General features: G+C 33.0%; 1 protein-coding gene across 1 annotated transcript in view; it reads left to right on the top strand.

Moving 5' to 3' along the window:
- The window catches only part of ATRNL1 (attractin like 1), a 1,271,094-nt gene extending 1,248,018 nt beyond the window's left edge, over positions 1–23,076 (top strand). The window contains exon 29 of the mRNA XM_074233580.1: positions 12,269–23,076. Within this exon, the coding sequence (XP_074089681.1) occupies positions 12,269–12,393 (125 nt within the window). The 3' untranslated portion in view covers positions 12,394–23,076. The remainder of the gene's footprint in view (positions 1–12,268) is intronic.
- The last annotated feature ends 635 nt before the right edge of the window (positions 23,077–23,711 follow it).

Here is a 23,711-nt window from a genome sequence, read left to right as displayed (position 1 = left end):
CCTCATTTGATATTCCAGGCCATGCTTTCTAAGCAAGTTAATAAGAATGTGGGACAGAATCAGCCCCCAGGTATCATAGCTAATGCTACTCACTTAGTTCTTCCTGCCCTTTAGTTATCATTATCATCATCATACCTGATACTCACAGCCTGCTTTAAGTATACAATGCACTTTACTGTCTATTATCACAGTACAATAACTACTTTAAAATAGCCTTTTGGAGTAGATAATACCAACATTATTCTCTCTATTTTACAAAGATGGAAACTGAACCCCAGAGAGACAAAATAGCTTGCCCAATGTCACCAAGTTTATAAGTGGTATTTAAATCTTGAATCCATCTCCTCCAAACTCAAAATCCAGTGCTTCATTTTTACCAGGAAAGCAAATCCAGGGATAGGGTTTCTTTTTCAAAAACCACATTGGTATCCTCACTCGGGGTATCTTCAGGAATATTTACAACATAATCAATATTTGTTCAACAATATGGTCATTCTATTTTCAATCAACCAATGCCATTTAAATAGTAGGTTAAATATGGCAATGTCTGAATCAAATGGAAAATACAATACTGACACTAAAATAAAGTTAAAATCTCCCCTAGGACAGCATAAGTCACTTTATTCAGGCAATGGTAAGTACTTAACCTCAGGGTGATTAGAATGTCAATTAGGACTGATCTTAAATCAAAAATCATTTTTAGGCAAGAAGCTTGAGAAAGAAAGGGCTAGATAATATTTCTTTAACGAGTTTGAGAAAAGATAATTTGGTAGCTCTCTGTGCTACAATTCAAATCATAGTTAAAGCTGATGAAAGAGTTGCAAGTTAGAACTTTTATAAATAAGGTTCCTATTAGAAAGGAGTTTGGTGACCTAAAAAAAAAAAGAAAGAAAACTATGCAACAAATGAATCTAGTATTAACACGTGCCAATGGATCTAAATTGTACTAAATGGTACTTACTAGATTAGAAAGAAGCACTGCTCATTAAGCACTATGATGATAGTACTGAATAATCATTAAAGACTATACTTTCCATCTTTTACTCCTTAAATACTCAACTACTTCCTGGAGTTCATATAAACTGGGTAACATGATGGGAATATCTTGAGTTAAGAGTATCTTGGGCTAATAAGATAATATATAACAAATACCTTGAACAGAAAGTTTTATAATTTCACAAATAAAATTATATGTTTTAACTATATACATGTTACATATGTGTATGTACATAATACACATACATGTTTTCTTATAATAATTTTTATTAATATTGGTCTTCTGAAAACAAAGTTTTGGTAATCTATTAAAATAATCAAAACAGATTACAAGGACCTGACTTTGGAACCTACTCTACTTTTAAACCTGATGACCTCATTTTTAAAATAAGAGAGTTGAACTAAATCAGAGGTTCTAATTTTTTTCATCTCATTACATCTTTTCCCTCATAAAATTTATTAAGGATCCCAAAGATTTTTTGTTTTTGTGTGTGTGTGTTATATCTATTGATAATTATCTTTTCAGTTAAAATGTCTTAATATTATTTTTGAAAAGAGTTTTGACCTTTGAAAGGGTCTTGGCTCCTCAGAATACATTTTTAAGAACCAATGAACTACATGATCTCTAAGTTTTTCTCCAGTTCTAAATATTGTGGTTCTAGTTTTTTTTAGTTGCCTTCAGTATTGCAATAGTTCCAGTTTTGACAAACAAAACTTTGGTTTCGATGGTCTCTTCCATAGTGATGGAAGGCAAGACTTCATTCATAATGATTAAGAACAGATTAAATATCTTGAACTTGTTAGCCATACCAGTATATTGGACAAATTAAGAAATCTTCTTATTCAATTGACTAAGTAAATAATGCTATGCATATTTTCAAGACCAGAATGGGTACCACCAAAGTTTTCCGAAGTTACTTTCTCAATCCTGTAAAAGATGGCCAAGGCTCCGTTCTCATAGTATGTAACAATATACAATCAGAGGGAAAACTGTTAAATATCCCAGCATGGTATTTCCATTTAAATCTGATTACAGTGAAATAAAACTATAGCTATTAAAGGTTTAGAAGAACTACAAATACAAGCAGTAAAAGAAGACAGATAGTAAATGAGATAGTAAAACATTTCAGCAGGGGAAACAGTTTATGGTACTCCTCATTCAGCCTTCCTGTGGCAGTCTGCACTTTCACTACAGACCCATGCTCTCTTCTCTGAACTCCACTTAAACCTGCAATTAACCTTTCACGCCTAATGAAGCTGTTTTCCTGGAAAAAAAAAATTAAAATATATAGTGCTGCTTGCATTTACACAGGCATGGGAGGATAGCATTTCAAAATGAATGACTGTTCAGAGGCTTTTGTTCAAATGTAAAATTGAAGTGCTGTGTTTGTATATAAATTCAGAATGTTCCTTTTCAAGGCAATCTTACTTGATATACTATATTTTATTAATGTGCTTATTAATTGTTCTGCATAATTGTTAAAAAAACACACAACAGTAATTTTATGATTAGGTTGTTACTACAAGAGTCTACTATTAACATTTTATTTCCATTAGTGAAAACTATAGTTTTACTAAAGATAACTATATATACAGCAAGTTCATGTGATTGTTCCTACATTTTTCTCACAGTAAATTCCCAGCTTTTAAAAATGTATTTTCTTTTTATCGGTTCAGTTATTAACCCTCTCGTTAAACATCTTTTGGAAGAAAAACTATTCTGTTTACATATTTTAGAATTAGAAAAAAGGCTTAGGATATTTTTTTCACCCTCAGAATCAGAGAGGAAAAATAATTCTTATTTTGGCATGAGTACTACAAAATGATCATTTGAACTTAAGCAAGACCAGTGAAATCTCTTAAACTAAAAGAATTTAAACTTGCTGTTTAGCTCATGACTGTGTAAACTGTGCCTGTCTTCTGGTTTGAAGACTAATGGTCATTAGGAGAATAGCTCTCTTTAGAGCTCTTTGCCATTTGGTCCCTGATATTCCAAAGCAGCTGAAAAGAATATCCCTGTTTGCAAATATCAGTTTGAGGTAAATGCTTTTACAAAGGAAATATCAGGTAACAATGGAAAAAATTCAACAGGACATGGAGCAGAGGATGACACTTTCTTCATCATACATCTCCTATTTAAATAATCTGAACATCTCAGTGTCTAATATTTAAGAACTAAAACTGAAAAACAAGTAAAGCTTATAATAAATATTTAAGCCCCAGCAATTTTATCGAATCTACTCATGTATTTTGATGTAAATTCAGCTAGCCTGCAGCGTCTGTGCATCATCGTGACATGGTAAATGAAATTCCTTTAGACCGCCAGTCTGAAATAATGAATTGTTCCCCCAGTTAATTGTATTGCTTTGATAACAAGGAACTATGCTGGGCCCAGGGAACACAATAAGTGGATTTCATCAGATGATTTGTGTGACGTTTTGAAAAATGATCTTCTATAGTGACCCAATTTTAATGGAACTATAACAGCATGCCCCAGGATGTAGCCTTCAAATTGAAGGAAACATCCCTGGGTATTGTTAGTGTTATGCAGAATAGGATAGTCAGCACGCAGCTGAGATCAAAGGAAAGAAATTCCTGGTGAAAAAGAAAATTGGACCCTAAATAAAATACAGTAAACCTATTTCTCTTTAAATAAAAAGAAAGGTAACTGTAGAGGAACCTCAAACTACCTTTCATCACTTAAGGAGTTCTGGAGGGAAAGGACAGGTTTTGGAAAAAGAAGATAATTTAGAATTGAGTCTTGGCTCTACCATGTATTTTCTGTGTGACCTTAAGCAAGTTTCCACATCTGTAAAATGGGCATAACACTATTTCAGTTACATACATATTTATAAGGTAACTGTATAGATCAGAGGTCCCAAACAAAACTACTTAGTGTGACCAGATTAAAATGTAATTGGGAGGGGAGCTAGGTGGTAGAGTAGATAGAGCCCAGCTCTGGAGTCAGGAGTATCTATCTGAGTTCAAATCCAGCCTCAGACACCTAATAAGTGCCTAGCTGTGTGACCTTGGGCAAGTCACTTAACCCCATTGCCTTAAATAAAAAAACCCCAAAAAGAAGTGAAATTATTTTTTTTAAAAGAATTAAATAGGGACTTCTAGGTGGCACAATGGATAGAGCACCAGCCCTGGAGTCAGGAGTACCTGAGTTCAAATCTGGCCTCAGTTACTTAATAATTACCTAGCTGTGTGGCCTTGGGCAAGTCACTTAACTCCATTTGCCTTGCAAAAACCAACAAAAAAAGAATTAAATAAAAAATATATAATTGGAAAGTGTTTAACAAAAAATACAATATAGCATAGATAATGTTAATTTGTGGTTTTCTAAATCTATATGAGTGCTAATTTTTAGAAATGTGTGATCCAGTTTTCAAGGGATCCTGCACTAGAGGAAATCTCAGAGGTGTTCTTGTCCAGCTCTTTTTCTTTTAAGATGAAACTGAGGCCTGTGAATTTAAATGATTTACACAAAGTCCCTTTGCCTAAATTTTCTCATCTTTAAAATGAGAAGGTTGGATTGGCCACCTCTGAGGATTCTTTCAGCTCTCCCAGGAAGTAAATTGTACATCTGGGATTCAAACTCAGAGGCCTCTTTTCATTCTACCAATGTTACTATCATTATAAATGTTTTTGAAAAATTTCCATACAAAGTTTTTTTCTCCAAATATAGAATCTATAAAAGGCCCTGTTATATTTTCCCATGAAAGTATAAAGGACATGTATACATGAGCATAGATATATGCATATGCAAGCACATATTACATATACACATATACATGCATAAATATATATATATATATGTATTTGTGTATACCTGATTTAGACAGTTTTATCTAACCATTTTTTTATTTGCCACTTAGTCACTAAAGTGTTGTTTATGATTTATGATTTTTAACCTGAGCATGTATCCAGTTTTAGAAATCATTAATGAATCCAGGAAATGTTGGTGAGAGACACTACTTTAATTAGGCTTTGGCCTTTACATACCCCGAAATACAAAGATATAGTGACAGCTTTGGATTAGCACAGAATTTCCTGTATTGGCAATGAGAACCATGTATTTCCCTTCTGGCAGTAGGTCTTCCATCAGTAAGGCAATATTTGCAGCCATGTGCAAATGGAAAATGGATTATTTTCAGAGTTTCCTTGGACTAGGTAATATGGTAGTTAAATGCATGAAATGAGTTCATATTTGCATGTTCAGATGATTGAAATTAGTTTAAGTGGTCTCTGTCCACATTAAAGGAGACATAGACTATTTGTATTTGGCAGGCTTTATATTAGATGGGGCCAGGGATGGAATAGCAGGAGGGCTTTAAACTGTGATAGAAGTAGAATAGATTTGTGAAAAGTTACATGGTAACTGCCTGGACTGAATTTTTACCTTAGTTATAACTCAGTCTATGTCTTTTTTTAAATGTTTTTATTTTTTAGATATGTTGGTTAGTTAAGTTTTGTTTTCTTACCCATTCAATTTCTCTCATCTCTTTTATTGGGTTGTCATTCACATCTAAAGTTATGGCTTTTTTTCTCTTCTATGTTTTTCTTTACAATTGATTTTTTTAAGCCCCTTATTTAAAATTAGTACTAGGTACCTGGGATTTATTTTATTTACAGGATTTTGATGCTAGATTCTTCTCAAAGTTTTGTTTCCCTACCTCCTCCAACTCCTGTTAACCTTTCCTATTCCAAGTTTTTTAATTTATCTAAATTATTGATTTCTCTTTTTTTATTTATTTAGTTATCTATTTCTTTCCTTCTTTTGACTCATATTTTCTTCACCTGGTTTAGGAAGTAGTTCAATTTCTTCCTTCCTCTTTCTCTCCAATCTCTTAATTTTAGTGATTTTCTTTTATTGTACCCTTTTCCATAAAGTTTTCCTTTGCTTTGTCCTAGTCATTATTTCTCTCTTTCAAGTTACTTTTAATTTATATTCTGATGCATTAGATATATTCTTTGTTCCTTCTCTCTCTCTCTGTTCCCCAAAATGATAATGCATCTAAAGTACCTAGTTTGAGATCTCTTGTTCATCTGATTTCCATGGTTATTGCATTTGTTGACTTTTCACTATTATTTTTTCTATTGTGTCTCATTCTTTGAAATATTAATTCATTAGAGATTGTCAGATGGAATCAGAGTCAGTAGTAGCTTAGTCTTTAGTCTTTGAGTAAAATTATAAGTCCTGGCTCCACCCCCTACCATCATCATAATCAGTCTCCATCTTTAAGATTATGCTCTCCCAAATTCCATCCCTGGCATCCTGATAACCAATTTTAACTACTCAAAGGAACTCAAGCATTCTTCTTTCTGGGGGTGAAATGAGGCTGCACAAACTTTCCCAAGATAAAACCCACCACAAAGTTCTGCTCTCCCAGAGAAAGGCACACATCTCCTTTTCAATGGAAATACTTCTCCCCATATTCCTAATGCTTTCCTCCTTTGTCTCCATCCTATACTTATGTTTTAAACAATTTATATTCTTTCACTGTTTACCCAAAGACTTGGTAGTATTATATAATTTACTATCCTCTGTCTCCCAAGATCTCCATCCGCATCACTGCAGTATTATCTCACAGAAAAGACATTGATTCAAGGTATTTAATACCTGGTCCATCATTTCAACTCTTCCACTATCACTTCGATTCTTTAAATTCCTTTTAAATTTTCAGTCTCTTATCAGGGCTTTCATAGTCCTTTGTTTTTGCTTTTGCCACAGAGATCAATCTTTCTCTGTTTTAAAAATAAAGATAAGAGAATTGATTTCCTTACTTAAGTTTTTCTTGATAATTATGTTTATTTACCTTTGTTCTATAGTTGGTTCTATAGTTTGCAAGTTCAAGAATTTGCTCATCTCTAGTCATTTGTTTATTTTTATAGGAATATTTTAAGTACCTTATTTTTTATCCATCTATTTTTTTCTTTAGTGATTAGGCTCTCATATTTGTGGGACACAATATTTTTGGTTGCAATTTTTGAGTTTTTTATTTTTTTAATATATACTATTCCTTTTCTCCTCCGTTTTCTCATGATTATGGAATAATCCTATGTTAATTTCATCTGCCTTTAATAGATAGAAATATTTTTCCTGGTTTCTTGTAAAATCTATTGTTTGCTATTAAAACTGTTAAATTTAATCACCTCCTGCCTTGGAGCTTGTATCATAAGGTAATTTTGTTTTTCCTGATGGCAATCTTTGATTCCTCAGTTAACTGTGTATATTTCTACTTTCAAAGTCATTTTCTTTGACGTATAGGATTTATGTTATTCAATCATTAATGCTTTTAATTCTCTTCTGAAAATTTTTTTTATCCCTTTAGTATTTTAGTTTACCAAATATGTTATTATCTCTCTTAAACAGGTTTGTCCTTAGGGAGATTCTCTATCATATATTCCATTTCCCCTTGTCTGCTATTTGTGTGGTTTTTTTTTTAGTTATGCATTGAGAGTTTTGGTGTTGATGCTAAATTCATTCCCAATTTCTTCTTTTAAGAAATTTATTTCTCTTATCAACCATTTGTCTCATGATCTCTGAGGAGTACAAATTTTTCTTTAAAGAGAATGTTGTTTTGTTTTCCTTCATATCATAATGGGTTTTGCATGCTTTGGTTTTGTTTTGAGGTTTTAGTCATTTTTTTGTGTCTCTCATGATCTGCTCTGTGATTGATATACTTGTATGTTAGGTTTTTATTCAAGTTCTTTCTCTTGACCATTTAGATTCTCTCTTGTATTCCCTGATCACTTACCTTTGAAAATTCTCCTCATTTTCTTGTTCTTCTCTCTTACATTGTTGCACAAATACCTGATTTTGGTTGCTAGATGCTTTCAACCCATTCCCAATGGGGAATATGGGTGTAGAGCTGGGAACTATCTTTTCTTTGAGTATCTTCTGAGGGAAGAGGACTGGTCTTGGCTGGAGTTTCTGTTCTCCCTTGAATCAAATCCTATACTTTGTTTCCATCTAACTTTTATCTCTGAATGCAATGCATAATGTACATCTTCTCCCTTTCCTAGGGAAGGAGGAGGAGGAGGAGGAGAAAAACAAGGAGGAGTAGAAAAAGAAGGAGAAGGAGGAGAAAGAGGAGAAGGAGGAAAGGGAGGAGGAAGAAGAGGAGGAGAGGAGGAGGGGAAGAGAAGGAGGAAGAAGAAAAAGAGAAGGAAGAGGCAGGCGAGTCTAAATAGATGATAATACTGTTTTTCTTTACTATGGATTTAACACTATTTAGAAAACTGAAAGCATCAATTAATTATTAGATTACTTATTAATTTCTATATTAATCAATAATTAGCATAAGTAACTTTCATACTACAAACAGATTTTTAAATATTAATTGTGTGCTAAGTTTTCTCGTAGCTGCTTGAAGGGATAAAATTTACCCCAGATGGGGTCTCTCATGGATCCTAGGTAGGTAGGGTAAGAAACAAATGCAAAAATAGACAATATAACTGAGAGTTTTAAAAAAAATGCCATGTGAAGTTAGAAGGGAAGGGTAGTTATTTATGAGGCTAGCATATCAGTGATCATCATCTCTAGTTTCTTCCCCTCCTTAGGATCCTTCTCATCTATCTTCAAACAAATAAGGGTCTCTTCATCTTAAAAGAATCTTTGAATGATCTTGCTGTTCCCTTAAGCTAATAGTCTATACATCCTCTTTCCTTTACTACTAAACTTCTCAAACATATCTATATCCTATTCTCTCTCCTCTCATTCTGTTTCCTTCTAAACCACCATAACTTCTACTGAAATGAATCTCTCAAAAACTCAAGAGTGCTTTTCTTAGACTAAATAGATAAGGGTTTAAGTTCCCTCTAAACCTTACCAGTCATGCAGCTATGGACAAATCACAACCTTCCACAAATGTATACATATGAAAATATGTTTATGCATTTGTACAGCAAAGAAAATTAAATATAGATGACTCCACTAAAGTTGCCATGAAGAAAACATTTTGATAAATGTGAAAAACTATATTGCTAGGTTAGAGAGTTGACAATGATTTCACTGATATAGGGAACTTACAAACTCTCTACAAGTGCAAGTCAACAATTTTTTTGCAATTTACAACCTCAGAAAGTTACCTAGAAAACTGAGAAATGAAGGGACTAGCCTATCATCACACAACCTTGTATGTGTTGAGGGTAGAACTAGAATCCAGCTATTCTTGGATGTGAGGGCACATATACCCTACTGATTCCTACTCCCATCAACTCAAGATACAAAACTAAGCTCTCTTCCTTCTGGCTAAATCCAATGGGTTTTTTTTTTCTCAGATCTACTCTTTTGTACTGTCTCTAAAACTGTTGACACTTTCCATAGTTTCTATGACTCTGCTTTATCTTAATTTGCTTCCTATCTCCCCAACTTCTCTTTTTCTTTTGCTTTCACCTCTTTATGATATCCCAGAACTCTATCATAAGAAGGTGACATTTGATAGCATAACCAGAAAAAAGAATTTGTCAAAAATCCATAAGAGACTCACCAATTTTTGAAATCCTAAATGAGACTATGATATCTGGAAAAAAATAAGCTTTACCTCTAAGAGCATTGTATAACATACCTGCAAAGATCATCAAAAAAAAAAAAACAGTGAATTTTAATCCAAACAACCTGACTTGATGTTAACTGAAAACCTTATTTACTTTTCAGACATGAGTGGATCTGAGAGCTTATGAGTATAAAGGATCCCTTCAGCCTACAGATCAGAACCCCTATCTTGAAGGCCATGGGCAAGTTCAAATAAGGTCATCAGACTTCCCTGATTCATTCTTAAAGAAAGAGAGCAGCCCAACCTTTGTTTCAATGCACAATTATTCAGGATATTTTATTTCTTCCAAGGATCACAGACATTACAAAAGGCAGTCTTCACCAATTAAGATGAGTTGTGAGATTTGAGCAATGCATTAGTATGGAGATTATGTATTCAAGTTGAGAAATTTATTTTTTTATCAACTTACTTTATCCTAGCAAAATAAGGGATCAGCTCTCTCTCTCTCTCTCTCTCTCTCTCTCTCTCTCTCTCTCTCTCTCTCTCTCACACACACACACACACACACACACAAACACCCATGCTCTATCACTCTATCACTCTCATATATGTATATATATGCATGTAAGTATATATATATATCATATACATATATGATATGTATAAATAAATGTCTTTATACCACTGTCATTTCTACATATATTCTTGCTCTGACCCTCTCCCCAAATAGATGTGCCTTGTAACAAAAAAATAAAAATTGAAGAGAGAAAACACCAATTCAGCAAAATTAAACCACATACTAACTAGATATGAGAATAAATGCAGTTTACTTTTTTATTTTTGTTAATGATTTTTATAAGATTTTTATTAACATGTCTCCCTTTTCTTCCCATTAAGAATTTTTTTAAAAAGACCATATCTCAATACATATCTCTAAAACCTGACCAAATTCCCAAATACCAAAAAATGATGCTTTTTTTCATTTTAAGTCTATCACCTCATCTCAAGAGATGAGAAATAACTAAAGCATTATTTCCAAAGTCAAGAAGATCTAAGTTCAAACCTAGACTCAGACATTTTAACTGATTGTGTCACCCTGAGCAAGTCACTTGTTTCCCCATCTGTAAAAATAGAAATAACAACATTGACTTTCCAGAGTTGTTGTGAGAATAAAAATGAAATAATATTTGTAAAAGACTTTGCAAATGTGCCCCACGAATGCTAGCTGTTATTAATAATCCAATTCATCTTCATTCTTTTGGATTTTGCATTTGGTTTGCATTGGCCAGAGTTCTAGAGTACTAACATCTTTCAAAGTTGGTCTTCCCCCACAACATTATTATCCATAACTCGTCCTAGTTTTGCTCACTTTATTCATAAAACCCTTCACCATTTCCTCTGAAATTCTCCATTTAATAATTTCTTATGGCAAAATAATATTAAAATACATTATATTTTGTTTAGTAATTCCCCAAGATGAGATCAGTCCCTAAGTTTACAATTTTTGCCTGTTTTGAACAAAGATGTTATAGATAATTTTGTACATATACCTCCTTTTCTTCTCTGATTTGTTTGGGTATATAGATCTCTTAAAGGAATAGCTGAGTCAAATGGATTTGTATTTTAGTAAATTTGGGAGCATATTTCCAAATTGCTTTCAAGAGTGACTGAACCAATTCCCAATATCACCAGTTGTCTGGTAGTATGTTTATATTCCCATAGCCTACCTAGAATTTGTCATTTTCCTCTTTTGTCATCTTTACTGGTATATAGATGACATAAAATCTCATAGTGATTTTGAGCATTTTTCATATAATTGTTGATAGTCTGTATTTCTTCCAACTGACTATTCATATGCTTTGACTACTTATCTATTGGGGAATGAATGAAGTTGAATCAGTTTCTATCTATTGAAGTTGAATCAGTTTCTCATATATATATTGAATATGAGATTTCTATAAGAGAAACATAATACAAAGATTTTTCTCCCCACTCCCCAGTCCCAGGGAACTATAAATTACCCTTCTTTGGCCACTACTCCCATATATATATACATATATATATATATATATATATATATATACATACATACATACATACATACATACATACATATATATATATATATTCTCATATTCTCCTCTTATTTAGAATGTAAGTTTCTTGAAGGTAAGGACTGTCTCATTTGTGCACAAAGGACCATTATGATAAATATTTTCTTTTGGTAATTTGAATACTCCTTTTCTTATGCTAAAGAACATATAAAGGTAAATGTTAAAAGTTATAACACTTGAATCTTTAAGTATAACTTTTTTTATGATATGGCTCAGAAGTATAACTTTTTTTGTTATGATATGGCTCAGAAGTCCCTTCCTTCCTGAAGAATATCATCACTTGTATACCAGCAAGATCAACTCTTATTCAGATATTAAAAAGTAAAGGAGTAACCCCATTAGAGCAAACAAATGTAATGCTTTTGTTAAACATTGAATATTGATCTCCAAAAGAAATTTTTAAAACATGTTTGCTCCTCTCCTCATATTACAGATATTGCCTAATTTTTTAAAATACATGGATAGGTTATTTTGATATCTATTTGCTATAGAAGCATTTTGGATAATACAAAAAGTATTTGATAGTTTTAATCTTTACAGTGGAATTCATTTGACAGATGACTTACAAGACAAGAACAAGAAATGAAACAAGATTGAATCTACTTAAGAATGATATGGTTGAACACTAAGATCTTCTCTTGATTTCTCTTCTAGGTCTTGCGATTGCCAGTGCCCTAATAGACATTTCCCAGCAGAAGCCAGCAGATAGCAAAGATAAATCTTCAGGAGTCCGAAATCGAAAACATCACCTTTCAACACGTCAAGGAACTTGTGTCTGACGTCCAGAAACTACACTTGTATAGTCTGTATTCATTTTCTTTTCAGATGGCTTCCATTGAAAGCTATCCCACAGCCTCAGTTTTTATGGAGGCAAAAATCTCTGTTCACAAGTCCTGGTCCTTTCCTATGGGCAAGTCAGCCTCACTCCAGACCAGAACACCTTGTGAGTCCAAAGGCAGGCATGAGATGACCTTTTACAAGAGCAACAGAATAGAAGTTCATAAGCAGCAAAGTTCATTTTTACATTAACCTTAAGTATATCAGAGATACATTCACATCCATCATGGAAAAAGCTTGTATGTAGATTATTTTCTAATGAAGATAGGAGATAAATATAATTCTCAGGAGGGAACAACTTATAAAACTGAAAGAAAAAAAATGTTTTTGATTCCTCAGTGGTCAGAATTATACCATTTTCTCCATCTAAGCAAATTTAGACTAACCAAACATAACCAGGAATTGAACCCATTGCTATGGATTTAGATATCATTTTATCTCACAGAAAATGTGAGAGCAAATCACTAAGTTAATAGAATGTAGATATTGCAATAAACTCTTTTATAGGGTCATATTATGTCAGAAAACAGTATGGGAATGTGAAGATTCTTTACCTAACTAGAAAGCAAACTCAGCTGAGCCAGGTTTGGTGGAGAACCATGTGCCCTTCCACCAGAGGCTTATTAGAATTCTGAGTGAAGAGAACAGCTCTGCCTTCCAATGCCAACTGACTAACTCATTATCAGAGCTGATAGAGCATGGAAAAGCCTGTCCAGCAATCAATTTCTCTCTTCTTTCCAAAAACAGCCTCCAATATTTCAAACCTAAAGAGATATAAATTGTTATTTTACAAGTATGCAAGCTTCTGTTCCAGTATGGAAATATTTTAAATTGCCTAAGAATCATTGCCTCACACCAAAAATGACCTACCTGCAGTTTTGCCAAAACTATAATCTTCACTTGGTGTTCCTCTTCTGGTTGAAGAATTTTATTTTGTCTGCACCATCCATCTACAAATGTAATGAGCTCTATATTTTAGAGCTGATGCTTCCCAATTTACATGTGACTTCAGTTCCACATGCCAACATTTCACCTAGAATATGATTTGAGAAGCAAATTTGATCACCAATGCCAACAGCATTCTTGCCTCTAAACATAGTCTGAGATACTGAGTGGACCTCCAGGACCAGAGCCCTGGCCTTCAGCTAACATACCTCTTTAAGGGTCCACGCGACCAGTATTCTCAAGGACTGAAACATCGGAATCAAGACAAAAAAGAAAAAAGGATTTTACAATACCCAAGTTGAATTGGATCTTATTCTTATATGACTGATGACAGTTGATTAAAGCTCAGTATTTTTCCTAGAACTTGATTGGAATTGCAATTTCTCTGCTTAATGTGGAGAGTAGTAGCAGAGGTGTCCGTGCCTCTTATAAATGACAATTTTAGTAAAGAAGAAAAGATTTTAAATTATAATTGATGTTCAATACTTGATCTGTATTTTCCATTTTCTTTTGATTTCAGGGAGGTAATGACATTTTGCTGTTTCCAATTGACTGCATAGTTCCTTGCATGCCATGGTGGTTCACTAGCAGAATAAGACTCTGTTGTGAATTTCTGTGCTTATTTCAATGCCATTTATTACATAGATATTCGGCTTAATTTTGATGAGAACTGAATGTACAACTATATCAGAAATGATCATATAATATGTAGTTACATCTTACACAGGACTGTTATATCTAACCATGACTCACTGTTTTTTATAATTAAGCATTTAGGGATTATGAATAATATGTATCTCTTATGTTGGCATGACAATTTCAGTACTTTCATACGTTAAAATAAGAATCCCATCCATATCCTGTGATTGTTTTTAAAAAATGATTATTTTGCACTCCTTCCATCATTCCACACCATAGAAAAAGGTCAAGTGGGTTTATTTGTTAAACTTTTACTGGAAACAGTCATTTAATATTACAATCTTAGAAGCATTTAAACACATTTTTCTTTGATGTTTTAAATGCAGATTTGTTCAAAGAAAAGGTAAATGGACATAACCAGTGATGACACAAATAATCACTTAAAAATGAACATTGTGACTTCACTGTTTTCTTTTTTCATTCTAAAAGAATTTTCATGACAAATAGTTTAATAACAAAGATACAATTTTGTAGGTTTCAGGGAGAACCTATATTAAGTGTGTATTTGGAGTGGTTAAGAAAATGGCATTCCCTTGAGAGAAAAATGATTCTCACCTACCTGAAATTGGTTCACATAACTTGAAAATGGGAATTTTTCAAGATTATGATTTCTATGACAATGTTTAAGACTGACAAGCATCAGTTAGATATTTCATTAGGTTGACTAAAGCCATACTGCATATCTTATATTGTGGTCAACAATGATACTTTTAATATGCAACATTCTCATAACATGTCAAAGAGTTCCCTAATAACAGAGTTCTGCATCCTCAGATAAGTGCATTTGGAAAGACTCTAGACAGGACCAGTAGCTATCTGTCTCTGGCATGGATGTTTTTGCTTGTGTATCAGATCAGATGTTAGGCTACTGAAAATATGCAATTAATAGGGACAAAATTTTAACAGCCTTAAATGATTGGTTTTCTTACTGGCATATACCCTAGAAATAATAATTGTAAATCATCTTAGTATTGCTCTAGTTTGTAAGTTTTGTGGTTTTGCAGGTGTGAGAGAGTATTGATTATTTAAACACTATGAAATAAGAATTAACCTGGAAGAACAATTTGAGAAGAGTCAAAGAATTTTTGTGTATGGGATTAATGTGCCTCCAGATGGTTTACTAGATTTTAAAATAGCCAGGATTTTTCAAATTGAATTCAATCAAAACTCAGTTCTATAATTGAGTGACCCTCAAATACTTTATTGCCCATTTTTTACAATTTGTTTTCCAAATTCATGCATTGATTTCTTGTCAAAAGTTATTTTTCCTTGTTAGGAAAACCAGGAGCTTTTTGCACATTAATATTATAATGAAAAACCTGAACTGAATCCAATATATCAGAGATCACATCATAAATGATTGACTTAACAGTGATGATGATCATATTCTCTAAATCTGCCGATTTTAAACCATCATAGCATTTTCAAATTACTATTTCCCATATACTAACTATTCGTACTCAAACTTTTATTGGTTAGTTTTCCTTTTCACACTGAAGGGTACAAGAAAATGAAAACTCCTATTATTTATTATAATTTGTCTTGAATGCTGTAATATGTCTTATATCTACCTTATGGACATGATATATGCAAATCTTAAATCTGTTCAAGTGAATTGCTTCTTTCTTTTATAAACTTCAAAAGGCATTTTCAATAGGGGAAAATGGATTTTTCTACAGTATTGCAACAAGCTTCCCTTTAATAATGAAGTCTCTACCATATTTTCTCATTTCCAATGATCATAAACAGTATGGTAAAAAGTATTATTTTCATTAAAATAAATATTTTTGCCTATGTCACTATTTTTAATTGATAATGCCATATAAAATTAGTGCTATGGTCATTGCAGTCCCTTTACATAGATCTATGTAGGGGTCAAAATTTAAAAAGTTCTAACATACTATAGAAAATAAATTTTTGACATACAATGAGTTACAAAAAGGGCTTTAAAGATTTTTTTGGAAATGCAAATATTGCATCTTTTCACTTTATTTATAGTGAAGGTCCTGTTTCTATTGACCTCTTCTTCCTTATTATATAATAATAATAATCAAGAACCCATAAAATTCATTTTCTTATCATATAAAATGTGGTTAATGTTATCTGAATGAGTGAATTTCCTCACCTGTGGAAAAAGAGAAATTTTCATGATTGTCTTTATTCATCTTATATTCCTATAGACTAAGCAATTATCATCATAAGGATTATTCATGGGTAAGAATGGGTGCATAATTCAGAAGAGGCCAAGTGCCCAATATCCCTAGCCTGGTTACACAAAAAGAGATTTGCTAAAAATATAAATACCTCTGCCCACAGTAATACATGCATTCTTTAAATTAATTATTCTTAATAATTATTAAAGTCAAGCACTTGTTAAACTTCTCTGAGTCTAGCACAGACAGGAACTGTAGTTTTCTAAAAACTGACATATTCTACTGCTGAATTTCATAATCAATTATGAAACCAGCCACTATCTGTGCCAATTTTTTTGGGGGGGGTTCTATATGACCTTTATAAAACACCCCACAGAAAGTAACCAGTCACACACTATTGTTTTTCCTTCCCCTTCTTGGGAAAAACAAAACAAAACACTCCAACTTTCTAATAATTATCATCCTTAGCATTTATATAGTACTTCAAAGTTTGCAAAGTGAGGTATATATATAGTTATTTAATCTTTAGAACAACCCTGTAAAAGTAGAGACTCTTGTTGACCTCTTTTTGCTGATGAGGAAACCAAAGCTAAGAGAGTTCTGTGATTTTTTTCAATATCTGTCAGGTTAGTAGAATTTGACAAGTCTTTCTGGTTCCAATTCCAGCAACTTTTTCCTTTCCTGAATTGAGAGGTACACATGACAACTTAACAGAAGCATTCTAGTTTGTTTTGCCTTCTTTTACATCTTCAATTCATTTAATTTCTCAGGTCTTTCTTTCCTCATCTGTAAAATACATGCCTTGAATTTGGTGACATTTAAGTTCCTTTATAGCTCTAAATATGTCTTTCTTTCTCACCAGAGTTCTTTAGATGGTCAGTTGGGCATCTATATGTGATCTTAATCCTATGGACTAGGCAGCCTCTGAGAGGTCCCTTGCAAACATAAAGTTCTGTGGATGATTCAAGATAGGATAGACTAAGAATCAGTTGGATGAAGGGACACTTATTAGATCTCCCTTGGCACTGTGAGTCAAAAAGGACTTGTGCTTTAAAGTCAGGAGTGGAATGTGTCTGAAGCCATTAAGACTTCTTCTGTAGCCATGGAAATAATGACTTGGGAAGGGAGTGCCCATATTCTGTCACTTCTTTGGGTCTAATATTCAAGCAGAAGCAACTAAAGTCTGATGGTGGTTAAGGGGGCCATGGCTTTATTGAAATAAGTTTAATGCAGATTTTCACATTAAATAAAAATATCTATAATACAGTCTTTGTATCTTTAAACCAATTTAAATCTAGAAATTATCAGCTGTTTTACTCATTCTACCTGGAGGACTAACTTTCTATATAGAAATCACCTCCTGCCTGTGGATAAAATGAAGCTCAATTTCCCCCCATGTCTAGAACTGATCATAAAAAGACAAATATTGGCTTCAATTTTGTAAGATTAATTCCCTGGCATTCTTCATCAAGTCAAAAGCCAATGAAGCACCTTATCTGCAATACTTACCACTTTATAATGTCTGTACCTTCCCATTATACTTTGTTTTGGTTTGGTTTTTATCCATTCCTGTTTATGGCAATAGCAGCTATATCACTCAGGCAAAATTGTTTAAGTACAATATAACTGGCTTTAAAAAAGTGAGATATGGCTGTGTGCATGGTTAATTGATATACAGCCCCCTCACCTGTATGCATGAGGAATGTCTGGAATATATCTTTAAAAAAATTAATGAGTGAATTCATATAATGTCCTTATATTTGCATGACCTCTTTTGCACAAAGATGTCTCAAAAATGCATAAGTATGTTTCTTATATGATTTATCGTTAAAGAAAGTTCCATATTATCCAGTATCAGGGACAGGACCTGGTGTCAGGAGAAACACAAGTTTTAATATCAACTGATATGCCAGATCTTTTTTTAGTCTTGGGCAAGTTATCTATTCTCTCCTTTCTTCAGGTCCTAAATCAGGAAAATGGGATTAAAATGCCAACCTACCTCACTTAGATGTTGTGACAGTTGGTTGTGTTTGTTGCAAGGGTAAAAGTAAGATGTGGTTATAGATTTTTCTACTTTTTATTAGTATATTTGGATATGGATTCAGTAAATCCCCTACAAGAATCAGTTACTTCTAAAGACAGTATTTGACCCATCAGAGCAAATATTTATATGTCAAAACTATCTTTTTAATTAGCTGAAATTAATATCATAATTCTTCTAATAATTCCCAGCTATGGTTTTATTCTTCCCTTCACATATTTCAGGCTTGTGGATGTCCAGGATTTTAAATAAGGCTTGATATCAAATACTAAGCCATTAAGTTAAGTTTGCTTTTCTATGGTTAAACAGCTCTCTTGACCTTGTTCATCAGTTAGTCAAGTTCAATAGTGGATCTTTGAGAGTGGCAAAAGAGCCCTATCTGAGAGACACACCATTGCTTTTAAAAAGCAAACATAAAATGTTTCATAGATCCTCATCCCTTTGTGCTTTCCTGTAACAATGCCGCTTGGCAGCAATGATTTTTTTTTTCCTGAGGAGATCAGCTTGTTTGAAATACAGTGGCACTTTAAAGTGAAGGCCAGTTGGAAGGACACCAATAAAAATACCAGCTCAGCTTAAAACAATTTGATTTCAACTCCAAATGAAATATCTGCAGTACACATATATAATGGCAGGCAGGATATTCTACTTATCAAGACTATTCCCTAATGAAAATCACAACACTAGATTCATTTGAAGTTGTCTTTCCCCTGTGAGGGGAAAAAAAATACCATACTCCCACCTTCCCAAACCCACACATAAAGAGTAACTATTCATCTCTGTAAAGAAAATAATCACCCCGTACTCAATGACTCCTCTGATTCACACTTCTCTAAAATTACTAGTTCATTTTAACCTTTCCATAGGAAAAATACAATCTGCATTGAATATTTAAAAGACTAATTATTTTCTATTGAAGGGCAAGTGTGTAGTGATTAAAGAATATAATTTCCTTGTATTGTCTTCCAATTTAAATCAATTCAACAAACATTTAAGTATCCACTCTATGTCAGAATGTGTTCTAGGACCTGGAAGATACAAAGACAAATACAAAAATGATCTGTGCCCTCAAGTTACTTACAGTTATAGGGAGTCACACAAATCATGAAGGTATTTCCATAGGTCAGACCTTCATGACTATTAGATATAGTCTAATATCTAGACTAGGATGACTTTGCTGTTAGCTTTCATGTCAACAAATTCAAAATAGCTTATGAGGACATTGCCTGAGACAAATTATATGGAATAGAAAATAATTTTGCTTTCTTTTAAAAATATAAGGTCCAGGCATCCATAGGTCTATGAAAATTGATGGGTACATTTCAAATTTCTCCCCCATCCCAATTTTTCTATATCCTACAATATCAATATTATTATCACCCTACATTGTATTAATGGATTTTAGAACTGCTATATCTTCGATTTCTTCCTTGGTCAAACTAACTCTATATATACAAAACTAATAGCTTGCAAGGTTTGACCCAAGGACTTGGTTTCATCATATTTCCCATTTTTTTTGCAAAGAAAAATCTAGCACTTTAATTTTTAATTTTAATTTTTAGTTCTGAATTCTCTTCTTCCCCTGAGGTCTTCTCCTATCCATTGAGAAGACTAAAAATATCATATTGTTATACATATTATGCAAAACATTTCCACATTGGCCATGTTGCCAAAAATGCAAGAAAATTAAGGAAGTGCAAGAAAATTGGTTCAATCTGCACATAAATTCTATCTCTGGAGGTAGGTAGTATTTTTCATCATGAATCCTTTAAAATTGTTGAGGATATTGTATTGATAGAGTAGCTAAGACTTCACAATTCATTATTGTTGAAATATTGTTTTTACTGAGTACAATATTCTCCTAATTCTCTTCACTTCACTCTGTATCAGCTCATTCATATAAGTCTTTATATTTTTTCTGAAACCACTTCCCTGTATTCCTTAACAATCATATACCACAATCTGTTCAATCATTCCTCAAATGATGGGCATATTGTTTCTAATTCTTTGCCACCACAAAAAGAATTGCTATAGAATTTTTGTACATATGAATACTTTTCATTTTGTTTTGATTTCTTTGGGGTACAGACCTAGTATTGCTGGATCAAAGAGTATAAACAGTTTTATATCTCTTTGGTATAATTCCCCAGAATGATTGCACCAATACACAGATCCACCCATGGTAAGTAGCAACCATTAGTGTAACCATTTTCCACATTCTCTCCAACATTTCTCATTTCCTTTTTTTGTTGTCTTAGCCAATCTGGTGGTTATGAACTATTTTAATTGCATCACTCTAATTATTTAGAGTATTTTTCAAATGACTATAAATAACTTTGATTTCTTCTTCTGAAAACTGCTTAATCATATCCTCAATTATCAATTGGGGAATGGCTCTTTTTTTAAAAAAAATAAATTTAGCCCAGTTCCCTTATATTTCAAAAATTAGATCTTTATCAGAGAAACCTGATTTAAAAAATTTTCCTTGCTCCCTGTTTTCCTTCTAATCTTGGCTGTATTCACTATATTTCCCTAAAATCATGATATTGACAATTATTTCATCTTGGAGCAAGTTTTGCTAATCATTGCCCTTTGTGATTCATCAAGAATCCCTCTATCACAGTTTGAAATCCCCCCCGAATATATACATGCCATTTAATCCAACTGATAGTGAATTTAGGTTTCCCATAATAGAAAAGAAAGTTTAAGGTCCCAGATGAAGTCCTAATGACATAATAAAATATAGAATCAAAACAGGATAATTATTGAAGTCTCTAATACTGTAGTATGTTTTTCTTATTTTATAAGAACCTTGTGGAAAACTACCTATGTAAATTTCAAATATCCATAGCTGGAGGTGAATCTAATTGTTCTTTTCCCCTAATATACTGTGAAATTCCAATCTATTAATTAAAGCATAGAATTGCAGATGAAGGCACCAAAGGTCCCCCCCCACCCCCGCTTCCACTAATCTATTAGGAAATTCTTGCCCTATTGGTATGTCAGTTTATCCAACTAATCAAAACAGAACTTTCCAATATTCATCTACCCTCACAAAAGGGTGTGAGAATTCATCATTTTACTTAGTTTTCAGATTTCCTGATGCAAAGTGTCATAAAAGGGCAGAATTTTATTATCACCAGTCATTTTCCGAGTGCTACCTATGTATGGATTGTGATAAATGTTTTTAAATTGTGACTTTGCCCAAGAGAATATGAGCTCCCTGACTGACATCCCCATGGATTACAAGACTTTAATGAGGTCACTGCTCACAGGCCTTCCAGCTAATTTATGATATGCTTCCATATATTTTATGCAACCTGAAAATTGCACACCAACAGGTACATGCATTTGACATGTGTGGAGTTTAAGGAAAACTTTACCCCCAATCCTGCCTAAATGGATGGCATATAAAGTGAAGTTGTTCTTTCTTTCATAAAGTACCTCCAGGACCATCTTTAAGGAGAAGGGGGATTTCTTATAATTATGTGGATCACACTGTACTGACCAGTGGAACCTGAGTTGTAACTAGATAATAAATAGTTGAAAGGATTGTTTCTGAAATGAGAAATATGCCATGACCCCCATACTTTGTAATTTTTCTTTTGAGCTGGTTTTCGTGGAGTTTTGTTTCTGTTTGGGGCTTCACTTTTTTTTTTCTTTTTGACTCTGTTACACTTCAAACTGTAAAGTTGCTTTATCCGTCCACAGGTATCTGACATCTTGTCAGGTGTTTCTGAGCCGAAATATTTTACACAAAGTACTTAAATTTGTATCAATAATGAACAGCTTGTTCCTTATTTCTCAGTCAATATTGGCATGTGTAAAAACCCTTTTAAAGCTCTTATCAACATAATAAACTGACTCCTCTCTCTCCTTTCTAGTTAGTCATTACCTGGATATTTTTCTTTTCGATAAGCTATCCACAATGTGTTTACTGAGGCTTGCATTGATATTCCCCTCTGGCTCTGAGGGCTCTGGCTTACTTCAAGCAGCTCCATGATGTGTACCCACAGTGCAGTATGCCCCTCCGGAATCCAACATTATTTGTTCTCTCACTGTTCTAAAGGTAATTAAGGAGCATTGCATGTTTCTCAATTAATGATTCTTCATTCAACAGGGGATCTTTGATGCTAATTTGTTTTAATCAGAACCGAGGCTGTTCGAAAGCTCTAAACAATTCAGTGAAGAGGAACTCAGAATTTTTAATCAAGTGGAAGAGATCTAAATGCTGCGAGGGACACATCCATCATAAGCTTTCACTTCCTGTTCATTTAACTTTTGTGCTTTCAGATTGCATGAAACAATGTGTTAATCATCGAACAAAGTTGACTGAAATTAACCCAATAACTCTATCATTGGGAATGTTGAATATGTTATCCAGAAACAACCATGCACAATAACACAAAGTCTGTTCAAGATTTTTCTAAGAGACAATTTGTTCATAGTAAAACAAACAAAAATGGCAGCAACTAAATATCCAACAGTAAGGAAATAGTTGACTAAATCCTGGAGCATAAATTTAAGTGTGAAGAGTACAATAATATCAGAAAAGACCATTATGGAAATCATGCAAATGCAAAAAAAAATAAATTACCAGAAAAATAAGAGAACACCTTAACTGTAACTCCGAAAGAGGAAAAGTGATTGAGAACAAATTGACAAAGAATCTAAATGGAGACAGAGGGGGTGGCATTTTATGTTTTGAAAATCATTTATTTAATTGTAAATATTTGCAAAGGCAGTTTAATTAGCTGTATTGATGTTTAATATTAAGTTTATAATAAATCATTTAAAAAGAAAATTGAGATTAATTGATTCAGTCCTTTTTACTTGTATGCATGGGTATGTCTTCATATTTCTGTGAAAAGGATGATAAGTACAAATAGAAGAACTGTAGTTGAATTACTCCATATTAGCTTGTTAGCACTCAGTTGATGGTCAAAAAGATAATAATGGGTAGTAAAGTAAAAGTCATTCAAGTGGTACTTTTACAATACAGTATATATATATATATAAATATATATATATATATATTTATATATATCAACAACAAATATACTACATAGCTCCACATCTCAGTTCAAGTATTATCACTATTTTATAGATGAGATACCTGAAGCTCATAAAAGTAAGCAACTTACACAAAGTCATATAAGCTACCCCATCCCCACCAAGAAAAACAGATCATAGTTTTCAGAATTGTCACTATCTTGGAGTGGGTAAAATCTATGGTACTTGTAGTACCATTATACTTCAGGTTGTGGGTTGGCTTAGAAAATGACCAACTAAGTCTAAGATAATTTCCAAAAGAAGATTGAAATAAAATTCAGAAGCAAACTAATCTAATTCTTATCTGAACAATGGATGTCCTCTACCACATCCCAAACTGTTGACCATTGGTCTCTACTTGAAGGCCTCC

This window comes from Macrotis lagotis, chromosome 4 (genome assembly GCF_037893015.1).
Source record: "Macrotis lagotis isolate mMagLag1 chromosome 4, bilby.v1.9.chrom.fasta, whole genome shotgun sequence".
NCBI lineage: Eukaryota > Metazoa > Chordata > Mammalia > Peramelemorphia > Peramelidae > Macrotis > Macrotis lagotis.
Note: the sequence above shows the minus strand (reverse complement) of the source record. Positions and strands in the feature narration are given on the sequence as shown.